The 22,231-nt window shown below is 49.4% G+C and overlaps 1 protein-coding gene and 1 non-coding gene across 2 annotated transcripts; one reads left to right on the forward strand and one right to left on the reverse strand.

The window, feature by feature from the left end:
- The first annotated feature begins 12,343 nt into the window (after positions 1-12,343).
- Positions 12,344-12,416, forward strand: TRNAV-AAC (transfer RNA valine (anticodon AAC)). Its single transcript has one exon. It is a non-coding gene; the product is annotated as a tRNA-Val (tRNA).
- An 862-nt stretch (positions 12,417-13,278) lies between these two features.
- LOC116244986 (uncharacterized) lies at positions 13,279-14,625 on the reverse strand. The gene is given in 1 exon segment (XM_031616754.1): positions 13,279-14,625. A coding segment is annotated over 1 exon segment (1,347 nt).
- Between the last annotated feature and the right edge of the window lie 7,606 nt (positions 14,626-22,231).

The following is a 22,231-nucleotide window of genomic DNA, read 5'->3' on the forward strand; positions in this document are numbered from 1 at the left end:
CCCAACCCCAACCCCAACCCCAACCCCAACCCAACCCCAACCCCAACCCCAACCCCAACCCCAACCCCAACCCCAACCCCAACCCCAGACCTATTTAGATCATACTAAGCAGCATGGTGAGAGATAAAAATGAAGTATCAGCTCAGTGGCACAGTTCCTCGCAGGTCTAGAGCTCCCTGTACTTGCGGATGAACTCGAGGTGGACCAGCTGGGCGCTCTCCATGCGCTCCTTGGGGTTCTTCTTGAGGATCGCCGCCAAGAACTACCGGAATTCCTTCGAAATCTTCTTGTTGGCTGGGAACTGGATGTCGTCAGTAACCTAAATGGGGCAATCTGTACGATTTTGATGAGGTCCTGCTGCTCGCTGATGTCGAAAGGAGAGCATCCGAAGTACAGCTCGTAGGCGAGCACACCGATTGCCCACAAGTCACTTTCTCGTCGTACCTTGATCCTTGGAGCAGTTCTGGAGACAGGTAGAGAGGAGTTCCGCAGAATGTGCTTCTAAGCTCTTCCTTTTTGTTGACTGCCCATCCGAAGTCACACAGTTTGATGTTTCCCTGAATCACCCACACCTTACATGCACGAGGACGATGTTTTCCGGTTTGATGTCTCGGTGGAGGATCTTGTGCTTGTGCATGAGACCAACCGCGTCGAGCAGGTTGCCGATGACGAAGGAAGTGGTTTCCTCGAGAGAGTCTGTCCGCCTGAGATGATGTCGAAGAGCTGGCCGTCACAGCCGAGCTACATGATGATGTAGAAGTGTTCCTAATCGCTGAAACAGCCATAAACCTTGATGATGTTGGGATGGTCGAGGAAGCTCTGGATCTTTAGTTCCCGGATGAACTGCACCAAGAAGTTATCCCGTACGATCCGCTTCTTCTCGATCACCTTCAGGCCCACGATCATGCCCGTCCACAGCTCACGCGCCAAGTACACGCTTCCGAACTTGCCCTCTCCCAGTCTCCGGATCACTTGAAGCTCTCTTTCGACAGGCCGCCCTTCTTGAACTTCGGCGGTGACTTCGTCTGGCTTCTCAGGAACGAAGGGAAGGTGCGTTCGGACTTGTAAGTGACCAGGTTGTCAGTATTGGCGGTGGAAGATGTCTCCTTGAGCTGGCTTGGCCTGCCACCAGAGCCGCGCGCCACAAAGAAAGGCCCCTGCTTAGAGTTGCTGTTTCCCTTGCTGAAGATCTAGGAGTTGCTCACCTTCTCCATCAGGTGTCTGCGATGCGCGTCCTCGTTGCCGCCCTCTCCTCCCACCAGAAACTGGGAAGGACGGGGGTTATCGGCCTTCTTGAGGTCTTTTTCTGACTCGTGGCGCTGGAAGGGACCCTGGCGGAAGCCCAGTTCGCTGAGTTTCATGCGCGGCTGGGTGGCTGTCTTGGGCGAGTGCGGGGATGTGCTGATGATGAGACTGCCGCTGAGCGGCTGCCCCTCGCAGTTCTACCAGCGGAAGCCCTGGCTGCTCGGAATGTTGCGGTGCATGAATAAAAATTATAAACCACCCTTCCCCCATCGCCCAACTTACCCACCCGCTGCAAAAGAGGTAGAAACGCCCACCACTTAGCAGGCCAGCAGCCGAGAAAAGGAAATCATAAGGGAAAGGCGGACTTATTAACAACATATCTAAACAAAAGAAAAATGATCTAGTTTTTCAGTATAAATAATGAATAAATCTCAGTTTTGATGATCGTAGTGGATCGACTGCAAGCGGCTACCAACATTAAGGAAATGCAGACACAGCAGGTTTCATTATTTTTTTGAGCTGTCAGAAAGAGCAATTGCAGTTACTGGCTTTTAAGCAGGATTGATTGCCTGCATATATATCGAGATTGAATCATTGGAGTGGAAGGAACTGATAGCATCTGGTGATCAAGCCTATAGTGGCGTTCAGGGGTTGAGAAATAGCTTGGAAAAATAAGATAGTGATGAGCTTCTAGAGAAAGTCAGCTCATTGATACCAAACAGATGATTAACTTTGCAAACTCAATCGATTTACTTATTGGAATCGGTATATTTATAGGTTTCCTGGTAACTATTCAATCCTAATTCTCTTCTGTAGCTCTCTTAGGTTGCTTTTGCATCCGATAAGAAGCGGTATCAAGCTTATTTCCTTACTACAGATTAGTCTTTTGCCAACTTCTTGAGTTGTATGGATTAACTTCACTGATTGTATGCTAGTATTTTAATCTATCAATCATAACTGCTTAAGGAATCGAACTTATTGCATGCGTCCTCATCTATTTTCATCAAGTTTGGCTGGTTAACCAAGACCAAGCATCGAATCTCCTAATCTTAATGCTCAAATACGATAATAAATGCCGAAAAAAGGAAAAATAAATCTGAACTTTTTCAAGCTGATTAGCTTCCTTTGGGGATTTACACATAAGTTAATTGAACAGTTAAACCGTTCCTACATAATCCTATGATCTGTAGCCTTATATCTTGCCCAATTTTGGCAAATTCTATCCATTTATTCCACTTTGGGAGTAGAGTATAGGCAAATAAATCTTATTTGAACTTCCGATAAATCTTATTCTTACATTAATTACACATCCATTCTTAACTAGCATGTCAACGGCTCCCAAAGTCACCTTCGGCACCAAAGCAGACCCCGTCAGCCTCACGTACGTTCTCACCGACCAAGCGCAAACTCCCAGTTCGCAGCAGCAGGCCAACCGCCACTTGCCAGCTACATCAATCCCAATCCCGCCTACGTCTACAATCCCAACCAAGCAGTCATCGGCCAGCCTGCCCAGTATGTGGCGCCTCCCACCTACCAGTTCTCCTCCAACCAAGCCGGATCAAGCGAGTGGAGGAACACTGGCGCCCCCATCGTCAATAACCCACAAGCTTCCACCGTGGTGAGGGACGTACGCATCAACGATGACATCGAGAGGCCAAGCTTTTCCAAGGGAGCGCAGAGCAGTCAACCGACCAAAAGCTTGGCCCTGATAGCGACCCCAAGAGCGATGGTAGCCTCTGCCATCCCGCATGGTGGGTCGTGGGAGGATTGCTAGCTTTAGCGCTGCTCACCCTCGCCATCCTCTTCGGATTGGGAGTTATTGGAGGTCACAAGGACAGCTCTTCCCCCTCAGGAGGAAGCACGAATGGAGGATCATCAGTGCCAGTAAGTCCAGTCGCCCCTTCTGGAACCAACTCAGGAAGCACACCCGCAACCAATTCTGGCAGCACATCCGGAAGCACGTCTGGAAGCACTTCTGGGAAAGTTGCAAGTGGAACTCCAAGCCCAACCACAGGCGGATCGACTAGTGGAAGTGGAACAACATCAGGAACTACATCCGGAGCCACCGCAGGCAGCACATCAGGAAGCACTGCAGGCAGCACATCTGGAGCCACTACAGGCAGCACAAGTTCTCCAAGTGGAGGATCAACTTCGGATCCACTAGTGGAAGCACTAGTGGAGTGAATGGAGTGACTGGAGTATCCCCTATCCCTTACAATCCTTCCACTTCAACCACTCCTACTCAGCCAGCTCCTACCACCCAGCCTTCCACCCAGCCGACCACCGTCAAGCCCGCCACTGTTGCTCCCGTGGTGGTCCAGCCAGTTTCAGTGAAGCCAGTCCCCGTCAGCAGCTGATCTCGCCACATTTCAAACACAATCCCAAGAGTAAAATCACTCAGCTAAAGTATAAAAATCAGTGGTAGCGGACCTCATCCAAGTTTTTCACCTCGAACTCGCGGTAGTTGTTGAGGAAGTTGAGAGTGAGGGAAGGGACTTCGCTGGCGTATCGGTCGGCCATTTGCATGATGCTTTTCTTGCTCTTGTTGAGCTTGCGACTGCACCCCTCCAGGTTAGATCCCGTTTGCTTTATCATCCTCCTCAGTTCCTATAGGTCGTCCATTCCGTTGCGGTTTATAAGGTCCTTCAGCATTGAGTCAGGATCGCTCTCCTCCTCCCGCTATAGGTAATTCTCATAGGCCGGCAGTTCCTTTTTGGATTTTTGCGCTTAGTTTTCCTTGGCGAGTCCTAGTCCTGTGAGGAAGGTGCCTTCGTCTCGACTTTGCGTTTGGTAGTTTGGTGGGTATTGCACTTCTTGGCTATTTCTATCTCCTTGGCGTGTGCCTTGGTCTTGGTTAGCGACTATCTACGATGTTTTTGCTCTTGGAGAGCAGGCTCAGCAATGCGTCGGACTCCTCCCTGGGCTCGTGCAGGTTGAAGCCGAGCTCGTCGGTATGCTTCTTGGGCTCGCCCAGCGTTGCCAGTTTCGACATGAGTTCGTTTTGCATCATGAGGATTTCGCCGTTGAGCTTTTTTTGGGAGTTTCTTTTGTGCATGGAATTCAACGATTTTCTATTTGCGATATTAGCTATTATCAAAGCAAGACCTTCTATATTGACCATTTTATTTTCGTGGGGAAAACGCAATGGATCGATGCCAGGCTTTGATAAAAACGGATTGTAAAATTATCGAAAAATATTCCAAAAAACAGTATCAACAGCTGCAGCCAATCATGGTCGAGGATTGGGAATAACGCATTGCGTTCGCTAGGGGAAGATGGGTCTATAAGATTATTTCCAGGACTTTGTTGAAGAAAAGATAGGCAGGCCGAGCCGAAGATGTTGGTTTGGCCAATGGGTTCAGGGTGGTGAGATCGGCAAGTTGTTTGCTTTGGAAAGTGAGGATAATATGAGTCTTGGAGAGTGTTTGGATATGCAAATTGGATTGACCTTCAAACAAAGCATGCTTATGCCCACCCAACCAATAAAAAATGGTTAAAAAATAACACCGTCGACAAAGATAAGATTCTTTCGCACCATTTTCCCATTTAGTGGGTCAACAGCGTGCAAAAGTTCCAAGGAGAGAGAAAAAAAGCAAATCGACTGTTCTATTCTTTTTACTAGTATTCGTAGAGGAGTGGGATTTTTCGATCAGATAATAGTTAATTTGATATAGGGGTGAGGGGGAGAAAGCAGGATGAAGTAGTTATTGTAGGGTGGAAGCGAAACTCAAGGTGGTGGGGTGGGGGATTGGTATTAATCTTATCTTATCATTCTATATGATATAATAATTATTAGATGAAAAAGCAAGTCTTGAACATTGATTTCAAGGAGGACCAGGGAGTGATCCTCAACTGGAACTACAGCGATCTCTCGCGCAAGACCAAGTATTTTAGACACGTTATCATCCTCGCCACTGCCGACTCGCTACTGGCACAGAGCTTCTTCGAAGACTATATAAAATTGATCAAGCCTGGCGATTTGTTCACCACCATCTACAAGCCACGCTACCAGCAGGTCAAAATGAAGGAATGGAGCGAAAAAACATATGGAAACCATTTTTCCACCCGTGGCTACATAAACTTCCAAGAGATCTAAATTTTAATCTCCAGTAGGGCCTAGCCTTTATATAAGCCTCGTTATAATAAATCAACGAGGCCTCCGTCCTAAACTTCCTCCTCGACAAGACTGAACCCATCTAACCCATCAAAAAACAAGTCAAGCTCTGGCAGCAAGCTGGAAAGATGCGCTTCATCAACACCATCTTCTCCCCACTCAAAGAGAACTCACTCGGAGTCAGCGAAACCGTCAACCTGCTCAATAGCTCCTAGGCAGGACTCCTCGAATTCTACCACCAGCACATCAGCCAAACAGCGGTGGAGTATGCCCACCTGGAAATCACCTGCAGAAACGGCCAGCTGAGCTCCTGCAACCAGAAGGACTGGCGCAACTCCGCCTTCAATAAGATCGAGCGCTACTATCACGCCCCCACTGGCAAGTATTCCCGCGACATCCTGCACATAATTAACAGCAGGATCATGTTCTTAGGCAGTTACGAGCTATAGGTGGCTCTGAGCCTCAAGACCTTCACAGGAGTGGTCTACAAATCGGAGAAGAAGATCATCATAAATTTTGACCACAGTTAGTTCTATAACCGGACGGTGATGGTGCCTCGGCGGAAGCGCCATTTCGTGGCCTCCGACGATATCCAGCTCGAGGAGAACCCCTACTGCAGCGAAACCTTGGTCTGCTTTGAGAAGGAAATCAAGGGCAAGCCCACCCAAGAATTTTGATATTTATAGTACTACTTTCCGTACTACTTTATGTTCGAATTATAATTTATTATACTACTGCCCAGGGCAAATTCCCCCCACCCCGCTTCCACAGTTTTCGGAGGAAAAGAGTGCCACGGGTGGGGATTTACAACGATAATTGAGTGGGTGGGGAATGGGGATTAATGGATCGGTGTGACAGTCAGGACCAATATGACATTTATGCAATCATTATCCTCTCTTCATAATGCGATTTTGATGTGATTTCGGTGGCGATCCCCCTGAAAAGGTCAGCGTCCTCCAGCTCAAAGCCGAGCTGCTTGGTTCTAAATCACAGGGTTGCTACATCGAGGACTGCTAATTGACTGTGTTAACCCACTGCACAAACAACGCCCTGTTCAGCTAAATCTTCAGCTCGCCCAACCGCTTCTCCAGCCTGCCCACTTCCGCCATCACCGCCCGGAAGAGCACAGACCGGAACAAGATGTCTGCGTACTCCAGAATCGTATAGATCTCGCGGTCCAGCATCGCCTCCAGCATCTTCACGAAGATCTATCTGCGGCCCGGCTCAGTCGCCAGCAGGACTACATTCACCTGCTGCATGATCTCGGTTTCTGAGTTGAAGGGAAAACTACTCTTGATCTTGGTGTGCTGGAACTTCTCGACGCAGAGACTGATGATTTTGTCCTTGATGGCCTCCTCGGAGGCTTGCAGGGGATCGATATGCGAGATGTAGAGCGTGAGTTCGATCAGGTACTGGCTGGGCTTCGAGTTGTCCATCTTCTGGCGAAGCGAGGCCTTCTTTTGGATGAAGAGGTAGGGGTTGGGCGGCCGTATCTCGAAGAGTTCATTGAGGAGCTCTCCGAGAGCCTCCTCCCACTTGGTCTCCGCCGCCAGCGTGCTCATCTCGCCCAGAAGACGCTCCCGCACGATCATTTGAATTAAATACAGCCATGCCATTATCCACGCATCCCATAGCCCTCCGAATCGATATCATCACCATGCGGATCAGTCGCTGATGTTCAGCTTGCGGATCTTCTCCAGCCACTTCTGGATCTCGCTCTTGTCCAACAGCACAGAGTCCCTGTGGATCGAGTCTCTCGCCAGAGCCAGGTGGACGCGGTCGACGCTGTCAGCCAAACCAGCTGCACAGCCTACTGTCCGATGTAGAATCTTCCCAAGTCAGCATCTGCTCTCGCCTTGCCCGACCGGTATTTGAGGATCTATGTCCTTGCCTCCTCGCTAAAGAGCTTGTAGATTTGCTCAACTTCTTCCTTTTTTTCGGGCAGGAAGGCCTAGTTGTTGTTGAGTTCGGAGAGATAGGAGGGCGCATTGGTATAGGTGACCGTGTCGATGTATTCTCCCAGTTTCCCTTCAGGATCTTGCCTTCTCCCACCTCCAGTCCGCCCACCACCGTCGTGCTGTCCACGAACACCCTGTTTCCCGACGCCAGCAGCAGAAACCCTGCGTTAAGCGACCATTCCTGGCCGAACGTCCACACCTGCGCCTTGTTCCTCCTCGCTACTTCTGCAATTTTTCTGAGATATATGCGTTTGCGCAGACAGCCGCCCTTGGAGTTGACCAGGACAGCGATTTTGTCCTTATTTTTGGGTATTTTTTGGAGCATGGTGTGCACGTAGAGCGTACTAATTGGGCTGCTTGTTACGTTTCGGCAGAGATGGGACCCTGGATGAGGATGGTGGGGACTGCGTGGCGGCGGAAGCTGAGCGACGACGGCAGCACTTGGAGAGCTTAGCCAATGCTGACATTTATAAGATTTGATTATAGAATATCAACTCACCACATTCGATACCATCGCTTTATCCATCAATAAATATAGCTGGTGCAATCCATGCTTTAGTGTTTCCTTACTCGAGGGATTGACGATGCCTTGGTAATATTAATAATATGAAAGAATAAACATTCTAACAGAAGCGCATCGTGCAACTCTCCAGAGAACTGGATGCAGAGAGGGAAAAATACACAAGACTCACCAAGGAATGCGGGCAGCTCAATGCCAGATTGAAGGAATCTCAGACGGAATCCGAACAGTTCAAGGACAGCTCATCTAATACCAGATCAATAACCACCAGCTGCAGGAAAAAATGAGGGAAATCTAACGCGAGAACCTGAAGGCGAGGGACCAGCTGGAGCACGAGCAGAAACTGAGGTCGGCAGCCGAAGTCGAAAACGTGAGGCAGAGGCAGATAATCGACGACTTCAAGCAGTAGATCCTGCAGTTCGAAGGACAAAGCAAGTCCCTGCTCTACGAGCGAACCGCACAGCTGGCCGATAAGGACAAGGAAATCTACCGTCTCAAGGAAGAGAATCTTGAGGTGGAGAAGCTCTACCTCAACGAAAAGTAGCGACTGCAGCGCAAGGAGGAAAAGAGCATGCGGGACCTCGCGTCCCTCTACAAGGAGTTCGAAGCGCTGAGACGATAGATAAACGCTCTGAAATCCTCTTCCCTGAAGGCCATCGAGACCGAGCAGACCAAGTTCAAGAACAATGCCAGCGAGATCATCACCCGCATCGAGATCCTGGAGGCGAAGCTCAAGAAGCAGGAGGAGCTTGAGGCCGAAATCGAGGAGCTGAAGATGCGGCTGGAGGAAGTGGTGATCGAAAACTCGCAGAAGATCATCCAACTCTACAAGTACAAATATGCAGGCTGATACACAATCATTTATATTCACACAGTCATCTCCTTTAGGCGGCTCATCAGCTGCCCAGCCTACTCTAGTCGTACTTCGTGCAGGAGATCAGCAAGTGCTTGTCGGCTTTCTCCCGCTAGAAGTAGAAACCACCGTTTTTTAAGGCCGAAGACTTGCAGAGACTGAGCCAGAGGATCGTGTCTGCAGCCTCTTCTGGGGATTTTAGTTGTCCTTCATCTTCTCGTAGAACTCGGGCATGGCTTCCCTGACGGAGGGGGTGTCTGACCATCCGGGGTGCATCGACACGAACAGTCCCTTCTCCGGATACTGCTTGCCCAGCTGCTCCATGAGGCAGAGCTGCTGGCGTTTGTTGCGAGCGTACTGGGTGGTGCCGTCGAAGTCCTCAGTCTCCATGTAGATGTCGTCGGTGACGAGCTTCTGGGTGAGGCAGCCGCCGGAGCTGACGGTGATCGTGCGGGACTGGGCGTGCAAAAGCTCCAGGCAAAGGATGGTGAGGAAGTAGACTGCGAAGGTGTTGGTGGCGAAGTTCTTCTAGATCTTGTCCTTGGTGAACTGCCTTTCGTGGAGCATGCATCCTCCGTTGTGGACGAAAAAGTCGATCCCCTTCACCTTTTCCCTCAGCTCCTCGGCTGCCTTCTTCATCGAATCCTTTTCTCCGAGCTCGCAGAGAATGAGAAAGACGTTGGGATTGTTGGTCTGCTCCGCTATTTCCTTCCTGGCAGCTTCTCCCCTCTTCTGGTCCCTGCAAAGCAGGTAGACGTTGGCCTTCCTAGCTGCAGCCTCCTTGGCTGCTGAGAATCCGATGCCGCTGTTGGCTCCAGTGATCACGAAATTCTTGCCCTACAGCGTTCCCTCGAGGGGAGGGAGGGGCTCGGAGCGTTTGGTGAAGTTGAAATAGCCCTTGATGAAGAATTGGAGTTTCCTGAGTCCGTTCATGAGAGTGTTGCAAACAAAATTATAAACAGAAAAAAGGTAGAATGCACATCCATCCATTGATCAGATTTCTGGTCAGTCATAAATAGCCTATATATATAATAGGGCAATCCAATGATTGAAATGATAAATATCAGCCTAAGCGCTATGCCATTTGGTCGATCCTCTGCTCGCACTGCCTCAGCCACTGCTCGTCCTTGTGCCTGAAGACTTGGTTCTGCAACCTTCGCGAAATGTGCAGGATTCTCTTGGAGTAGTTGGCAAACCTGTAGTTTTCGTGGAATTGCTTGCTGCTCTGCTCGGCTGAGACCTGGTCGTGCTCCTCCTCGATGTAGAGCATCATCAGCGTCTCAGACTATTCGGGTTTTTATTGATTCTGACTCGCGTATTTTTTCCTGTTGAGCAGAGGAGACAGCTTGGGACTTGTGACGACGATGCGCAAATCGCCTGCTGCCAGCTCGTGACTGTTCTTCTAGAGGCATTTGGGGCAGGCGCAGTCCTGGATGAGTTCAGTGACGTGCCTTTTGAGAAACTTCTCAGTCACCTTCATCTCGATCATGATCACAAACAGAGCTGGGATGAGGGAGTTTCCCACCTCGAACACGTAGAAGTAGAGCATAGCGTACAGCATGTATGCGAAATTACCATAGCTTTCCAGCTCGGTGAAGATCTCATAGGTACCCACCTGGAACAGCTGGTAAATGTAGCTGAAGAAGCCTTTGAGGTAGTCGTCGAAGTACTCGCCAGGGTACATCAGCATGGAGTAGAAGATGAAGCCGTTGAGGAAGATGAAGATCTGGAAGAAGATGGTCATGATCAGCGGGAAGGAGAAACGCAGGTTCTTGTTGAAGTTGTACAGCTAGTTATCCTTCTCCTCCTACCTGTCCGGAAACTAGAAAATCGGCAGGATCTGCAGGAAGGAACATATAGGAGCGAACTTCTAACTGAACAGGATGATCAGGCACATCAACTGAAGGAAGATGTACCAACTTCTGAACTTCTTTGTGAGGGAAGCGACGTCTTTGACCTCGCGTTGGAAGATGCGATGCCTTTGGCTCTTCCTGGAGAGGATGATGGTCTGGTAGAGGTATATCATGAAGAGGAGGGAAGCTATCACCTGCTAGAGTATCCTCAAACCGTTCAATTTCCGTTACTTCTCCCGCTTGAGTTAAAACCTAGCGTCCAGTTTTGCCTTTATCATCAGGTAGCTGTACAGCTGATAGTCAGCGACCAGCTAGTAGTCCTTGACGAACTTGTTCTCGCCCAGGTGCAGGACCAGTCTCATCTGGTAGCTGCTGAGGAGCAAATCCCTGAAGAAGTTTGTCTCCAGGTCGTGGAAAAAGTCCATGGCCTGCTGGACGGTGTCGAAGAGGGTGACATTGAAGTCATTATTCTCCGTCTGCATTTCGAATTTGATGATGGAGGCGTTCCTGGCAGTGAAGGCAACCAGCCCGTCCTCCTCCAAGCTCCTCGACACGTTCAGTATCTTCCCGAAATGCTCCTTCATCTCCTCCAGAGTCGCGAACTCCATCTCGCACTCGTCGATGTTGAGGCCCTCCTCGTAGAGGCCCAGATCGTCCTTCCCCAGCAGGTTGAGGTTGAAGTAGGTGCGAAGGTACCTGTCGTGCTGGTGGATCTCCTGGTTGGTGCTGTAGACGACGGTGACGGAGGCGATGATGAGCAGGCCCACCAGGATGAGCTGGAGAGTGTCGTGGACGCCGTGGCCGTTGATGATCTCCCTCTGCTGCTGGGCCTGTTCGTGGTGGTGGGAGTGGGACTTTGTGCTCAGGGAGCGATTGATCGGGATGATCATGATATAATAATTGAGATGTTTAAGAGCTTTTTGAGATGCAGGTTCACCACTGAGAAGTGGCACCACACCACCATCCTCGCCCTCAAGCGCAACAACGAAACCGTCATCATCGGCGACGGACAGGTCTCTCTGGGCAGCACCAAGGTCAAGGTCGACGCCCGCAAGATCCGCAAGATGGCCGATGGGGTCTTCTGCGGCTTCGCGGGGTCGCTCGCCGACGCCTTCTACCTCATCGAGGGACTCGAACAGGTCATGTCCAAGTACCCCAAGCAGACCCTCAAGAGCTGCATCACCTACGCCAAGGAGTGGAGGACTGGCAAGCAGATGCGTCACCTGGAAGCCACCCTCATCGTGATCGACAAGGGACTGATAATCGAGCTGGACGGCACTGGCAACGTGCTGGACATCGAGGACGTGATTGGGATCGGAAGCGGAGGACTGTATGCGGAATGCGCGGCGAGGGCATTGATGGCGCACACGAACCTGAGCGGGGAGGAAATCGCCCGGTAGGCCATGAAGATAGCAGCCAGCAAGTGCATTTACACGTCGGACAAGTTCGTGATGGAGAAAATTGTATGATCTTAGCTATTTTAATCACCAGTCACAAAGGATACAACTGTCACATCCATCGCATATACACATATAAAGCATAAAGATATCATGCAAGATTGGTCATATCTGGCAGAATTGATGATCACGATGGAGAAATAGATTATTTTGTTTGATTCCATCCAAAGATATGATTCGCAACAATGCACCATCAAATATGAGTTGAAAATCCTCAACCATATCTACTCCACCACATCAAATCCCCAATAATGCCTTCTCCCATTCCTAGATCTATATGTTTGATTGGTTGAATGGCAAGTGGATGGTGATATATTGGGGCTACTGGCGGTAGAATTCAAGTGTTCAATTGGTGTAGTGGTTATCACGTCTGCCTAACACGCAGACGGCCCCAGGTTCGATCCCTGGATTGAACATATTTTTATAATTCTATAAATAATCACAGCTTTTTCACCAACTCGTCAGTGAGCCAGTCCAGCGCCTCGCCCACGCCGTTCCCCTACAACGCAGAACACATCTGCAGACGCCAAGAGTGGTCCTTGATCTCGTGCAGACTGTACTGCTTCGAGATCTGCTCCTAGTTCAAAGCCCCCTTCATGTCCTGCTTGTTGGCCAGGATGAGTATGGGCACGTCCTTGAGGTTCTGAGTGGCGCCACGACTACCTCGTTGATGACGATCTTGAAGAGCTCCGTCTTTGCGATGACTTCGCTCTTGACGTCGGTGCTGTCGATGACGAAGATGACCGCGTCGGTGCGCGAGTAGTAGGTGGACCAAACGCTGCGAATGCGCTCCTGCCCGCCGAGATCCCACGCACTGAACTTCACGTTCTTGTGGGTGATCTACTCGACGTTGCTGCCGATGGTGGGAGTAGTTTCGACTGCCTTTCCGAGGGACCTGCGTGGGAGGGAAGCGTACATTTGGTAGAGGAGAGTGGTCTTGCCGGCGTTGGCGAGACCGAGGATTAAGATGTTGTAGCTGCGGTTGGACTTGAAGACCTTGCTCCACATCGAGGAGAAAAAAGAGCCCATATTTCCCATGCTTATTATTATTTATGCGATAGGAATTCAAATCCTTGGTGTTTTGGACAGCATTAGGGGCAAACAATCAACACCAATCAACACCAAATATACAATCCCCCAATCCCGCCCCATCTCAGACAGTTCGAGAAGATTTCCACGCGATTGTGAAACCGAAAGGCAACTTACCTGTAAACTTGATGGGTTTCTGTATATGGTGTAGTTTATAGAAAGTATTGGTCTTCAGATGAAATGAAGTAATCATCCCTCTTCCTCTCCCTCTCCCTCGGCGGTCTCAATGCCGACCTCCTCGTAGTCCTTCTCGAGGGCAGCCAAGTCCTCTCTGGCTTCTGAGAACTCTCCTTCCTCCATACCCTCACCGACGTACCAGTGGACGAAGGCTCTCTTGGCGTACATGAGATCGAACTTGTGGTCGAGTCTGCTGAAGACCTCGGCGATGGCGGTGGTGTTGGAGATCATGCAGCAGGCTCTCATGACCTTGGCGAGATCACCTCCGGGGACGACTGTGGGAGGCTGGTAGTTGATTCCGACCTTGAAACCGGTGGGGCACCAGTCGACGAACTGGATGGTCCTCTTGGTCTTGATGGTGGCGATGGCGGCGTTGACGTCCTTGGGGACAACATCACCTCTGTACATCATGGAGCAGGCCATATACTTGCCGTGCCTGGGGTCGCACTTGGCCATCATGTTGGCGGGCTCGAAGCAGCTGTTGGTGATTTCGGCGACTGAGAGTTGCTCGTGGTAGGCCTTCTCGGCGGAGATGATGGGGGAATAAGAAGACAACATGAAGTGGATTCTGGGATAGGGGACCAAGTTGGTCTGGAACTCAGTGACGTCCACGTTGAGGGCACCGTCGAACCTCAATGAAGCAGTCAAAGAGGAAATGACTTGGGAAATGAGTCTGTTGAGGTTGGTGTAGGTGGGTCTCTCAATGTCAAGGTTTCTCCTGCAGATATCGTAGATGGCTTCGTTGTCGAGCATGACAGCGACGTCAGTGTGCTCGAGGAGGGAGTGGGTGGAGAGGATGGAGTTGTAAGGCTCAACGACGGCAGTGGAGACTTGAGGAGAGGGGTAGATGGTGAAGCCGAGCTTGGACTTCTTTCCGTAGTCAACGGAGAGTCTCTCCAAGAGGAGGGAGCCGAGGCCGGATCCAGTTCCACCTCCGACGGAGTGGAACATGAGGAAGCCCTGGAGACCAGTGCAGTTGTCAGCCAACTTTCTAATCCTGTCGAGGCAGAGATCGACGATTTCCTTTCCGATGGTGTAGTGTCCTCTGGCGAAGTTGTTGGCGGCATCCTCCTTTCCGGAGATGAGCTGCTCGGGGTGGAAGAGCTGTCTGTAGGTTCCGGTTCTGACCTCATCGATGACGGTGGGCTCGAGATCGAGGAAGACGCAACGGGGGACGTGCTTGCCGGCTCCGGTTTCGGAGAAGAAAGTATTGAAGGCATCGTCACCGCCACCGATAGTCTTGTCGGAGGGCATCTGACCGTCAGGCTGGATACCGTGCTCCAGGCAGAACAGCTCCCAGCAGGCGTTACCGACTTGAATACCTCCTTGACCAACGTGAATGGAGATTACCTATCTCATGTTTGATTTAATTATCAGTTACCCAATAGCAGTTCCATTAATCACACAAAGGAGGTTCAATCCCACCCGCGGAAGTTTTTATTCGGAAATAAATAATAAAATTTGAGAGTGATTGTTACGGTTAACCAACGCCCAGCAGACACATCCCGGCGGGGAAAATGGGAAGCTAAAGCGTATTGCGGATGGAGGGGAGGCGAGACGGGGGATGCGCGAGGTGGGAAGGACGGAGGATGGGCGTGGGCGGACATCTGGGGATTTTTTGACCAATTGTCCTATCGGAGGGGGACAGCAAATACCACCAAGAGAGACAGTCAAAACGGGAAACAATCATGTTTCGCAGGTATTTGGACGGAAATGTGATTTTTTCAACTTTGAATTCTTATTTAAGAATAATTATCAATAAAATATATTCTTCCCAAAACTGACTTATTAATTACCCCTCCCTAACAGCCAACGCCCCCCTGGCCCTGTCTTTCCCTCTATAGCTTGTCCAATCAGGCCAATTCCATCATTAATATATTTATACGGTAATATGAGAAAAACAATCACCTGCATAGCCCTCTAATTCTTGGCCATTCATCCATAGTGATGATCACTTGCTGCATTTGCAGCAGATAATAAAATTATAATTATCGTATGCTGCTGAGCGACAGGAAGCACGACAAGTCCCGCAGCTGCACCCTCCTCCAGAAAGCCATCGAAAAATAGCACAGGGACTCCAGAGCATTCGCAGGGCCAGCAATCCTGAATTCGTCCCCTACTGCTCGAGCGGCAAACTGGGCAAACTCATCTGCAAGCCAGAAAGCGCGTCACTCCACAAACCGACCGACGACCAGCTGCTGGAAAAGATCAACTTCCGCAACTTCCACAAGATCTACCGGATGGTCAGCAAGTACGAAAACGAAAAGTACTCGCAACTCACCAGAAGTAAAATCCGCCCTACCAAGAATCTAACAGAAAAACCTGATCAACAAGGAGTGGAGGGTGCACAGTTTGGCCAAATGCCCAATCGCACGCCATGCCCTCCCTCGTCCACGCGAGCAAACAGGAAGAGGAGAGCAGCATCCACAAGGAGAAGTTCGGGAAGATGAACGAAGTGCTCTTCAGGAAGCTGAGCAAGGTGAAGGAACCGAAGCACCTGCCCTAGTTCCAGGAGATGTACAACAACTACATCCAGATCTGCGAGATGAACGAGAACATCCGCAGGGGCGAACTGCTGAGCGGGCTCAAGTAGAGCTGACAGTAATGATGGATGTGACTTTTTATCGCATGGGTAATATACTATAAGCGCATCAATCACCACCCCATTTCTCCCCACTCCTCGCCGCAACTGGGCATTTGCTGCTGAAGGAACTGGCCTTGAAACAGCAGAAGGGCATTCGATTTCCACCCCGCCCGAAACTGTCCCCTCTGACGCATCTCCGCTCGCACGTTTTAGTGGCGGTCCTGCATGCCGTATACGTCGAGATGGAAGGGAAGTCCTCATTGTTCTTGGCAGCCAGGTACTCAGCGTCCATGTCGTTCCTCACCTCCTCCGCCATCCTCTCCTCTTTCTTCTCCTGCATCTGGGGCTTGCAGCTGACTTCCTCCAGCAGGACCACTCTGAGAGCGACTAGCTCTTCTGCTCAAAGGGGAGAGCGATTTCGTAGTACCCGCTGTCGAAGGTGAAGCTGTAGCTGTAAAACTCAGTGAAGAAGAGTTTGGCCTTCTGCCTGATGTCGATCTGGTACTCGATCACTTTGGCGCAGTCCTGCATCTCCTCGTCGTCGGGACAGTACAGGATGCGGTACCTGACGGAGAGGACGTCGGTGGGGGCGACGTTGTTGATCTGCTCGATGTTTTCGCTGTTGAAGATGATGAGGTTCTCGAAGAACTCGAATTGCACCTCTTCCCACTTCGAGTAGGTGCTGATGGCGCCGATGTGGTAAGCTCTCTTACCTTGGAGAGCTACCTGTGCGCCGACTATATCTATACTTCAGATGAGCTCTCCATGTTTATCTCCATCTGCCTCAACTGCCCTACGATGTCCTGCAGGAAAGCGTGCTTCTGCTCACTCGACATGCGACTGTTGTTATCCTCCTTCTCGGCCTTCTCGAAGTTGAAGACAAACTCGTTGATCCACTCCGTGTAGGACTGCGAGGCGAGACAGGGCCCCGGCAGCTCGCTCACGTACCTGTTGACCTCCGGGACGGTGGCCATGAGCTTCAGCAGCAGACGATGCCCAGCAGCGTGAAGTAGTTGTGGCGCGACCTGTTCGTGTAGAGCAGCTCCAGGAAGGAAAAGATTATCTCGTCGCCCATCTTGAAGAAGGGATTCCAGTACTTGCAGAGACGGTCGCCGGAAGAGTGGCCAGTATCTATCGTCATCCCTTACCCAATAACCGTGAGGAGGGGGACGCCGAACAGTCGCTATATTCTCCTGCGCTGGAGGGCGTCGTTGATGGTGAGCAGGCCGTCATGGTCTATCTATCAGCATTCTTACATGGACGTAAAGGTAAATGTAGGGGTCTTCGTGGCTAAACCGGTTCAGGTTTTCAATGATCATGGTGAGCAATTTTTCGCTGATCTTCTCGTTCCTCGCGGCGTACTTGAAGATGTTGGTGATGCTCTCGTTCTAGTAGCGATCGTGAAGAACCTGCGGTAAAGCTAGATGTTCAGGTAGCCTTCCGCTCCAGAAGCGTCTCCTATCGCTCCTCGGAAAGGTCCGGCTAGAAAACCACCAGCATGTTCAGGATCTCGATTATGATGCTCACGCTCTCCACTCTCCTGTCAGTGCTCATATAGTAGGGATAAGACGGAAGCAGGCCTTACATTCCCGACTATTTCTGGAGGTAAAAGTGGATCAACTTCGGGCCTAGCTTATTCGCCTGGAACCACTCGGTAAACCTGCTATCCAGTTTGCAAAAATCGAAGATGAGGGCGAAATACTCGACCATTTTGAGTGGGTTTTTGCCGACCTAGTTGAGACCAAGCATGATCTTCTGGAGCATCTTGTTGATGACTTCGTTTTGCGGGATGGGGACGAGGAAGCTGAGCTCCTTGGGGACAGATGCAGCGATGACCACGGTGGCCTTGGAGAGGATGGCTTTGAAGGCCTCGCGAATGATCTTGTCCCTGTGGAGGTAGATGTGAGTCATGAAGTTGGGCCCGTCCCTGATGAAGTGCTCTGCTGCGTTGAAGGCCAGCTTGGGTCGGATGTGCAGCATGCAGATCATGTAGTAGACGATGGTCTGCAGCTCGTTGCCCTCCTTGTAGACTGCATTTTCATTGTCGACCATGTCGTTGAAGCTGGCATTGATCCGCATCTCCCTCATCTCGCTCTGCAGCTTGATGTAGAGCACGATGGCTTCGAAGGCGAGTCCAGCTGCTCCTGCAGTTCCTTCGGCAGTTGGGAGAAGTTGGGCTGGTATGGGTTGCTGGGGTCGTTGGGACTCGACAGAAACTCCTCGGGAATGCATATCTTTTTGAGAGAGTTGAGGAGGTAGCGGGTGAAGGAAGGCTGCAGGAAATCTTTTCCTTCATGAGGAAGTTGATGTCTTATTGGACTATGCTCATGATCTGCTGATTGCCGATATCCAGCTCGTGAGGAAGGACCTAGTTTGCTTCCTTTTTGCGCTCGTAGATGAGCAGGTAGGCGTTATCTCTATCCTGGCTTTACCTGTTCCAATCCCAGTCATCGATCCTTGTATCGTCGAACTTTATCCACCCATTTTCGCACTTGATGATGGAGTAATAGTGGCCTCCTTCCGAGTTGCCCACATGCACCACGAATCCCTTCAAAATGTAGAGTTGCGGCCCCACTTCCTGGTTGAAAAAGCCCTGCAGGTCGATCTCGGTGGGGAAGGAAACGGGATGGTCCAGCTTGATCTTGGTGAAAGTCTATAGATCGAAGACCAGTCGCTGCAGGTGGATGAATAGGAAGGGAGGAAGGCTGTGGAAACGATTGTACTTTTGGATTGTCTCCACCTTGCCCTCACAAAAGTCACAGAAATAGTCACAAATGATCTCTGGCTCGATCAGCTTGTGAGGCAGTCCTTGAGGTTAGACTGGTTCTTTATCTATACTGTAAGGATGTAGAAGTTTTACAGTTTTTCCTTCTTATGATAGCATTTCTCACAGTTTATCACGTTCACCAGCTCACCCTTGAAGTTTCGGTTGATCAGGTGATCCTGGTTGGTGTCTTTCAGTCTCAGCTAAAGCCGGTCGAAGAGCTGATTCAGGAACTCATCGGCATCGTGCTGCTCCTTGATGTTGATGGGCATGTTGTTGCTATCCAGGTAGTTGAGGCAGAAGTTTTCGGGATGATGAAGATCCTCTGTCCGAAGGTGAGCTGGTAAATGAGATACTGGAACTCTCTGAAGAAATCCACCACGTCAGAGCTGCCTCGGTGGCGATGATGCCCCGCCTGAAGGGCTAAATCATCTCCAGCTGCTGCAGGACTGAGTTGATGTAGCAGATGCAGCCGAGGTTCATGATTCCCATCTTTTTCTTGCCCCTGTGGACGGAGTTGCGCTTCAGACTGGTCTGCTCCATTATCTTTATCATCAAACGCAGACTGTACTCAACGTCACAAATGTTGTTGGTCATCGAGTAGAGAATCTCTCTCACCTATTCTGACAGACTGTTCTCCAGCAGTTGCTTTATGCTGCTTATGGTCGTGGTGTTTATCTGGGTTTAGGGATTGTAGAGCTTTATTTCGTTGAGAATCTTCAATTTTCCTAGCAAAATTTGGTCAGTCTCACTGATATCAGCCAAATTCTAAATGTATCTTTCTTCCGATATTTCCTTTTGGTACAGTTTGGAAATCTCTTGGAAGTAGCGATCGTCTTCCTCCCTAAACAAGAGCTTGTTCAAGATGAGGAAATACTCCTGGCAGTGCTTGTAGCTGACCTTTGAGTTTTGGTGATGCGGATGGAATAGTATTATGACTTGATGGCTGGGTGGATGGAGGAGAGGAGGTAGTAGAAAAGATTGAAGATTTGGCGAACCGTGAGGATCTCGCTGAAGATTAATCCCTAAATGACTTCTATCTTGAACTACCTATGGCTGCATCTCGCAATATCAAGTACGATGGCTGCAGCATTCTAAGCGATTAGCTGGTCTCGCTTGCCTCGGCATATGCTCGTGCAAAGCTACCCCAGCTGGGGGATAAAGGACAGAATGGGCTCTGCGATGTGGGTGAGTCCTGATCCTGCTTCAGAAAGAGTGGAAAACTATACTGATTGGCTCACCAGTGAAGGGATATCCCCGAATCTGCCCCTCAGGACCTTGCCAAGACTCTAAATGATGAAGATCTCAAGGTCAATGTTCACTTGGTACTTATTTGGGCCGTTGGAGAGTATCTTATACAAGTAATTTAATAGATGATTAAGAACTTCTGCAAAACGTATGAGTCCATGAAGGAGCTTTTCCAGTTGATGGGATTTTCAATGATAATGGTCTGGAAATAGAGAGATTCTAGCATGTTGGAGGCATACCAATAATAGAGAGTATTTTCTGTTTCGTATTCAAAGATGCTGGTGGAGAGCTCATGAAGGCATGCGATGATGTGGGATGAAGCAGGGAAGAGTTGAGGGTGGCTGTAACTCCTTTATTATGTCGTTGTGAAGCTAAGCTCCACTGCAAACCATCAGCCTTTCAAATGTTTTAAATATGGTGTGGTAAATATCCTTATTGCAATTTATGAAGTTTCTAACCGTATTTTCTTCATTGAAGAGTACTTTAAAGTTGGCTTATGCCTTAAGCAGTGCCCATATCCCAATTTTTTCATGTTGTCGATGACCAGTGGTGCATTTTTAGAGCGGACTGGTAGTAGAAGTTGATCCACTCATCAAGCCGAATGTAGTCTCCAGTGTTGCTGTAGTTGTTAAAGATGTATAAGACTCTACCGTCGTTCTAGTAAATAACCTACGTGTCGGTTGCCTTCTGAAAGATCTTGGCGATGGCAGGCGCTCTCAACTTGCCATCTTTTGATGCATTTTTATTGAATATTTCCTTCAAATTTCAATGATTTCGTTGTTGAAGAGGCCTTATTGTTGAAAAGGATGTCTTTGTTGAACCATTCGCACTCTGCAGTCTATTCTATATCAAGGGTGATGCTTCTAAACTGCGTGAGGTTGCTAACCTTTTCCTTTATCTGGTTGAGAGTCAAATGCTGGTCGTTCAGCTTCAGCTTTATGTTGCTAAAGTTGACTTCTTATCCGTTGAGGGCCTTATGAGTGATTTCGTATAGGTTGTGAAAGTTTTTCACCTTGATTTCGGACTGAATGGGATCGAATACATTCCTGTTATCGATAACCTTCACAGTGATCTCGAAAGAGTTCCTCAAATCCTCGTAGGGGGATACTGGCCGAATCCTTTTTCATCTTCCTTTTTGACTATCTATCTGATGAGAATGATCCAACTCAAAGCAGAAAAAGCATTGTCCTGGTTCTGCTGCAAGTGGGTTACTGCTTCCTAGATCGAAATCGGCTGTATTTAGAGTATATGGCGAGCGAGGAGGTATTTGGAGACCAAATTGTGAGTTTTGAAGTAATCTTAGAAGAGAAGAGGGCAAGGACGGCCTTGACTTCGCTACTCATGAGGTGATAAAGATCGATTATGCACTCGATATCGTAGGGACTCTTGCCCTACGAGCTTATCAAGTGAGAAATCAACGATATCTGGATGTTTTAGGGTAAAATTTAAGGAATTTGAAAATTGCCGATCTAGCTTGATCAGCACCCACAAGTCTTCAGAACTCATCAAGTTCTGATCTAAATCTTCGTAGTTCTCCAGCAACAGGTTCAGTATCTTCAGATGTTTCTTCTGGTCGTCAATTTGGTATTTATGTATCTTTTCCTCTGTGATCAGCGATTTGATAGCAGAATGAAGAGTTTTCTTGCATTTGAGCCCGATCGACTTAGAGTATTGCTCTTTGAGCGGAAGATGAAGTTTTCAATCATGAAAGAGAAGAGACTGGAGTTCGGGTGGTGCAGGATCGGCTTGAGAGTGAGCATGGAGTTGGAGTGATCAAAAACTCCCTGCTAATTCCCATGATGAACACTTAGAAGTAGATGACTACTGCCTTCGCCTTCAGATTCTCTTTCAATCGGTCGTAATTCTTCTGCATTATGCGGTATAAGGCCTACAGACTGCCCTCCACTTCTGAAGCCGGCGTGGAGATCATGATCGACTCGATAAGCGTGAACGTTTCTTCGTTGAAACAGGTGGCTCTGGGTAGTTATTCGATCCTCTTGAGCAGCTGCTTCCGATAGTCTTCGATGTTCTTGTGGCCGATGCGCTGGAGAGTGACGAAGAGGGACTTGGAGAGGTGCTCGTGGCACTTGTCGAGCAGGTTGAAGATGATGCTAATGTAGCCTTACGTGAGCCTTCCGTCCTTGACCAGGTAGAGAAAGACCTCTTCTCCCTTGGTGATTACTTCTGGGTGGTTATCCGCTCGATATATCTACTGCAGCAGTCCTTTCTCCTTGATGAAGCTTTAGATAGCTTATTGGGTGGTGGTGGAAGTAGAGTATTGGCTTCTTCTGCAGATCTCGCAGAGGAGCTTGACGGCATATAGTTTCTTTTGGGAAATGGGACTGGCGATGAAGAGAGAGATGATTCTA

The sequence above is a fragment of the Nymphaea colorata genome, unplaced genomic scaffold, assembly GCF_008831285.2.
Source record: "Nymphaea colorata isolate Beijing-Zhang1983 unplaced genomic scaffold, ASM883128v2 scaffold0436, whole genome shotgun sequence".
In the NCBI taxonomy this organism is placed as follows: domain Eukaryota; kingdom Viridiplantae; phylum Streptophyta; class Magnoliopsida; order Nymphaeales; family Nymphaeaceae; genus Nymphaea; species Nymphaea colorata.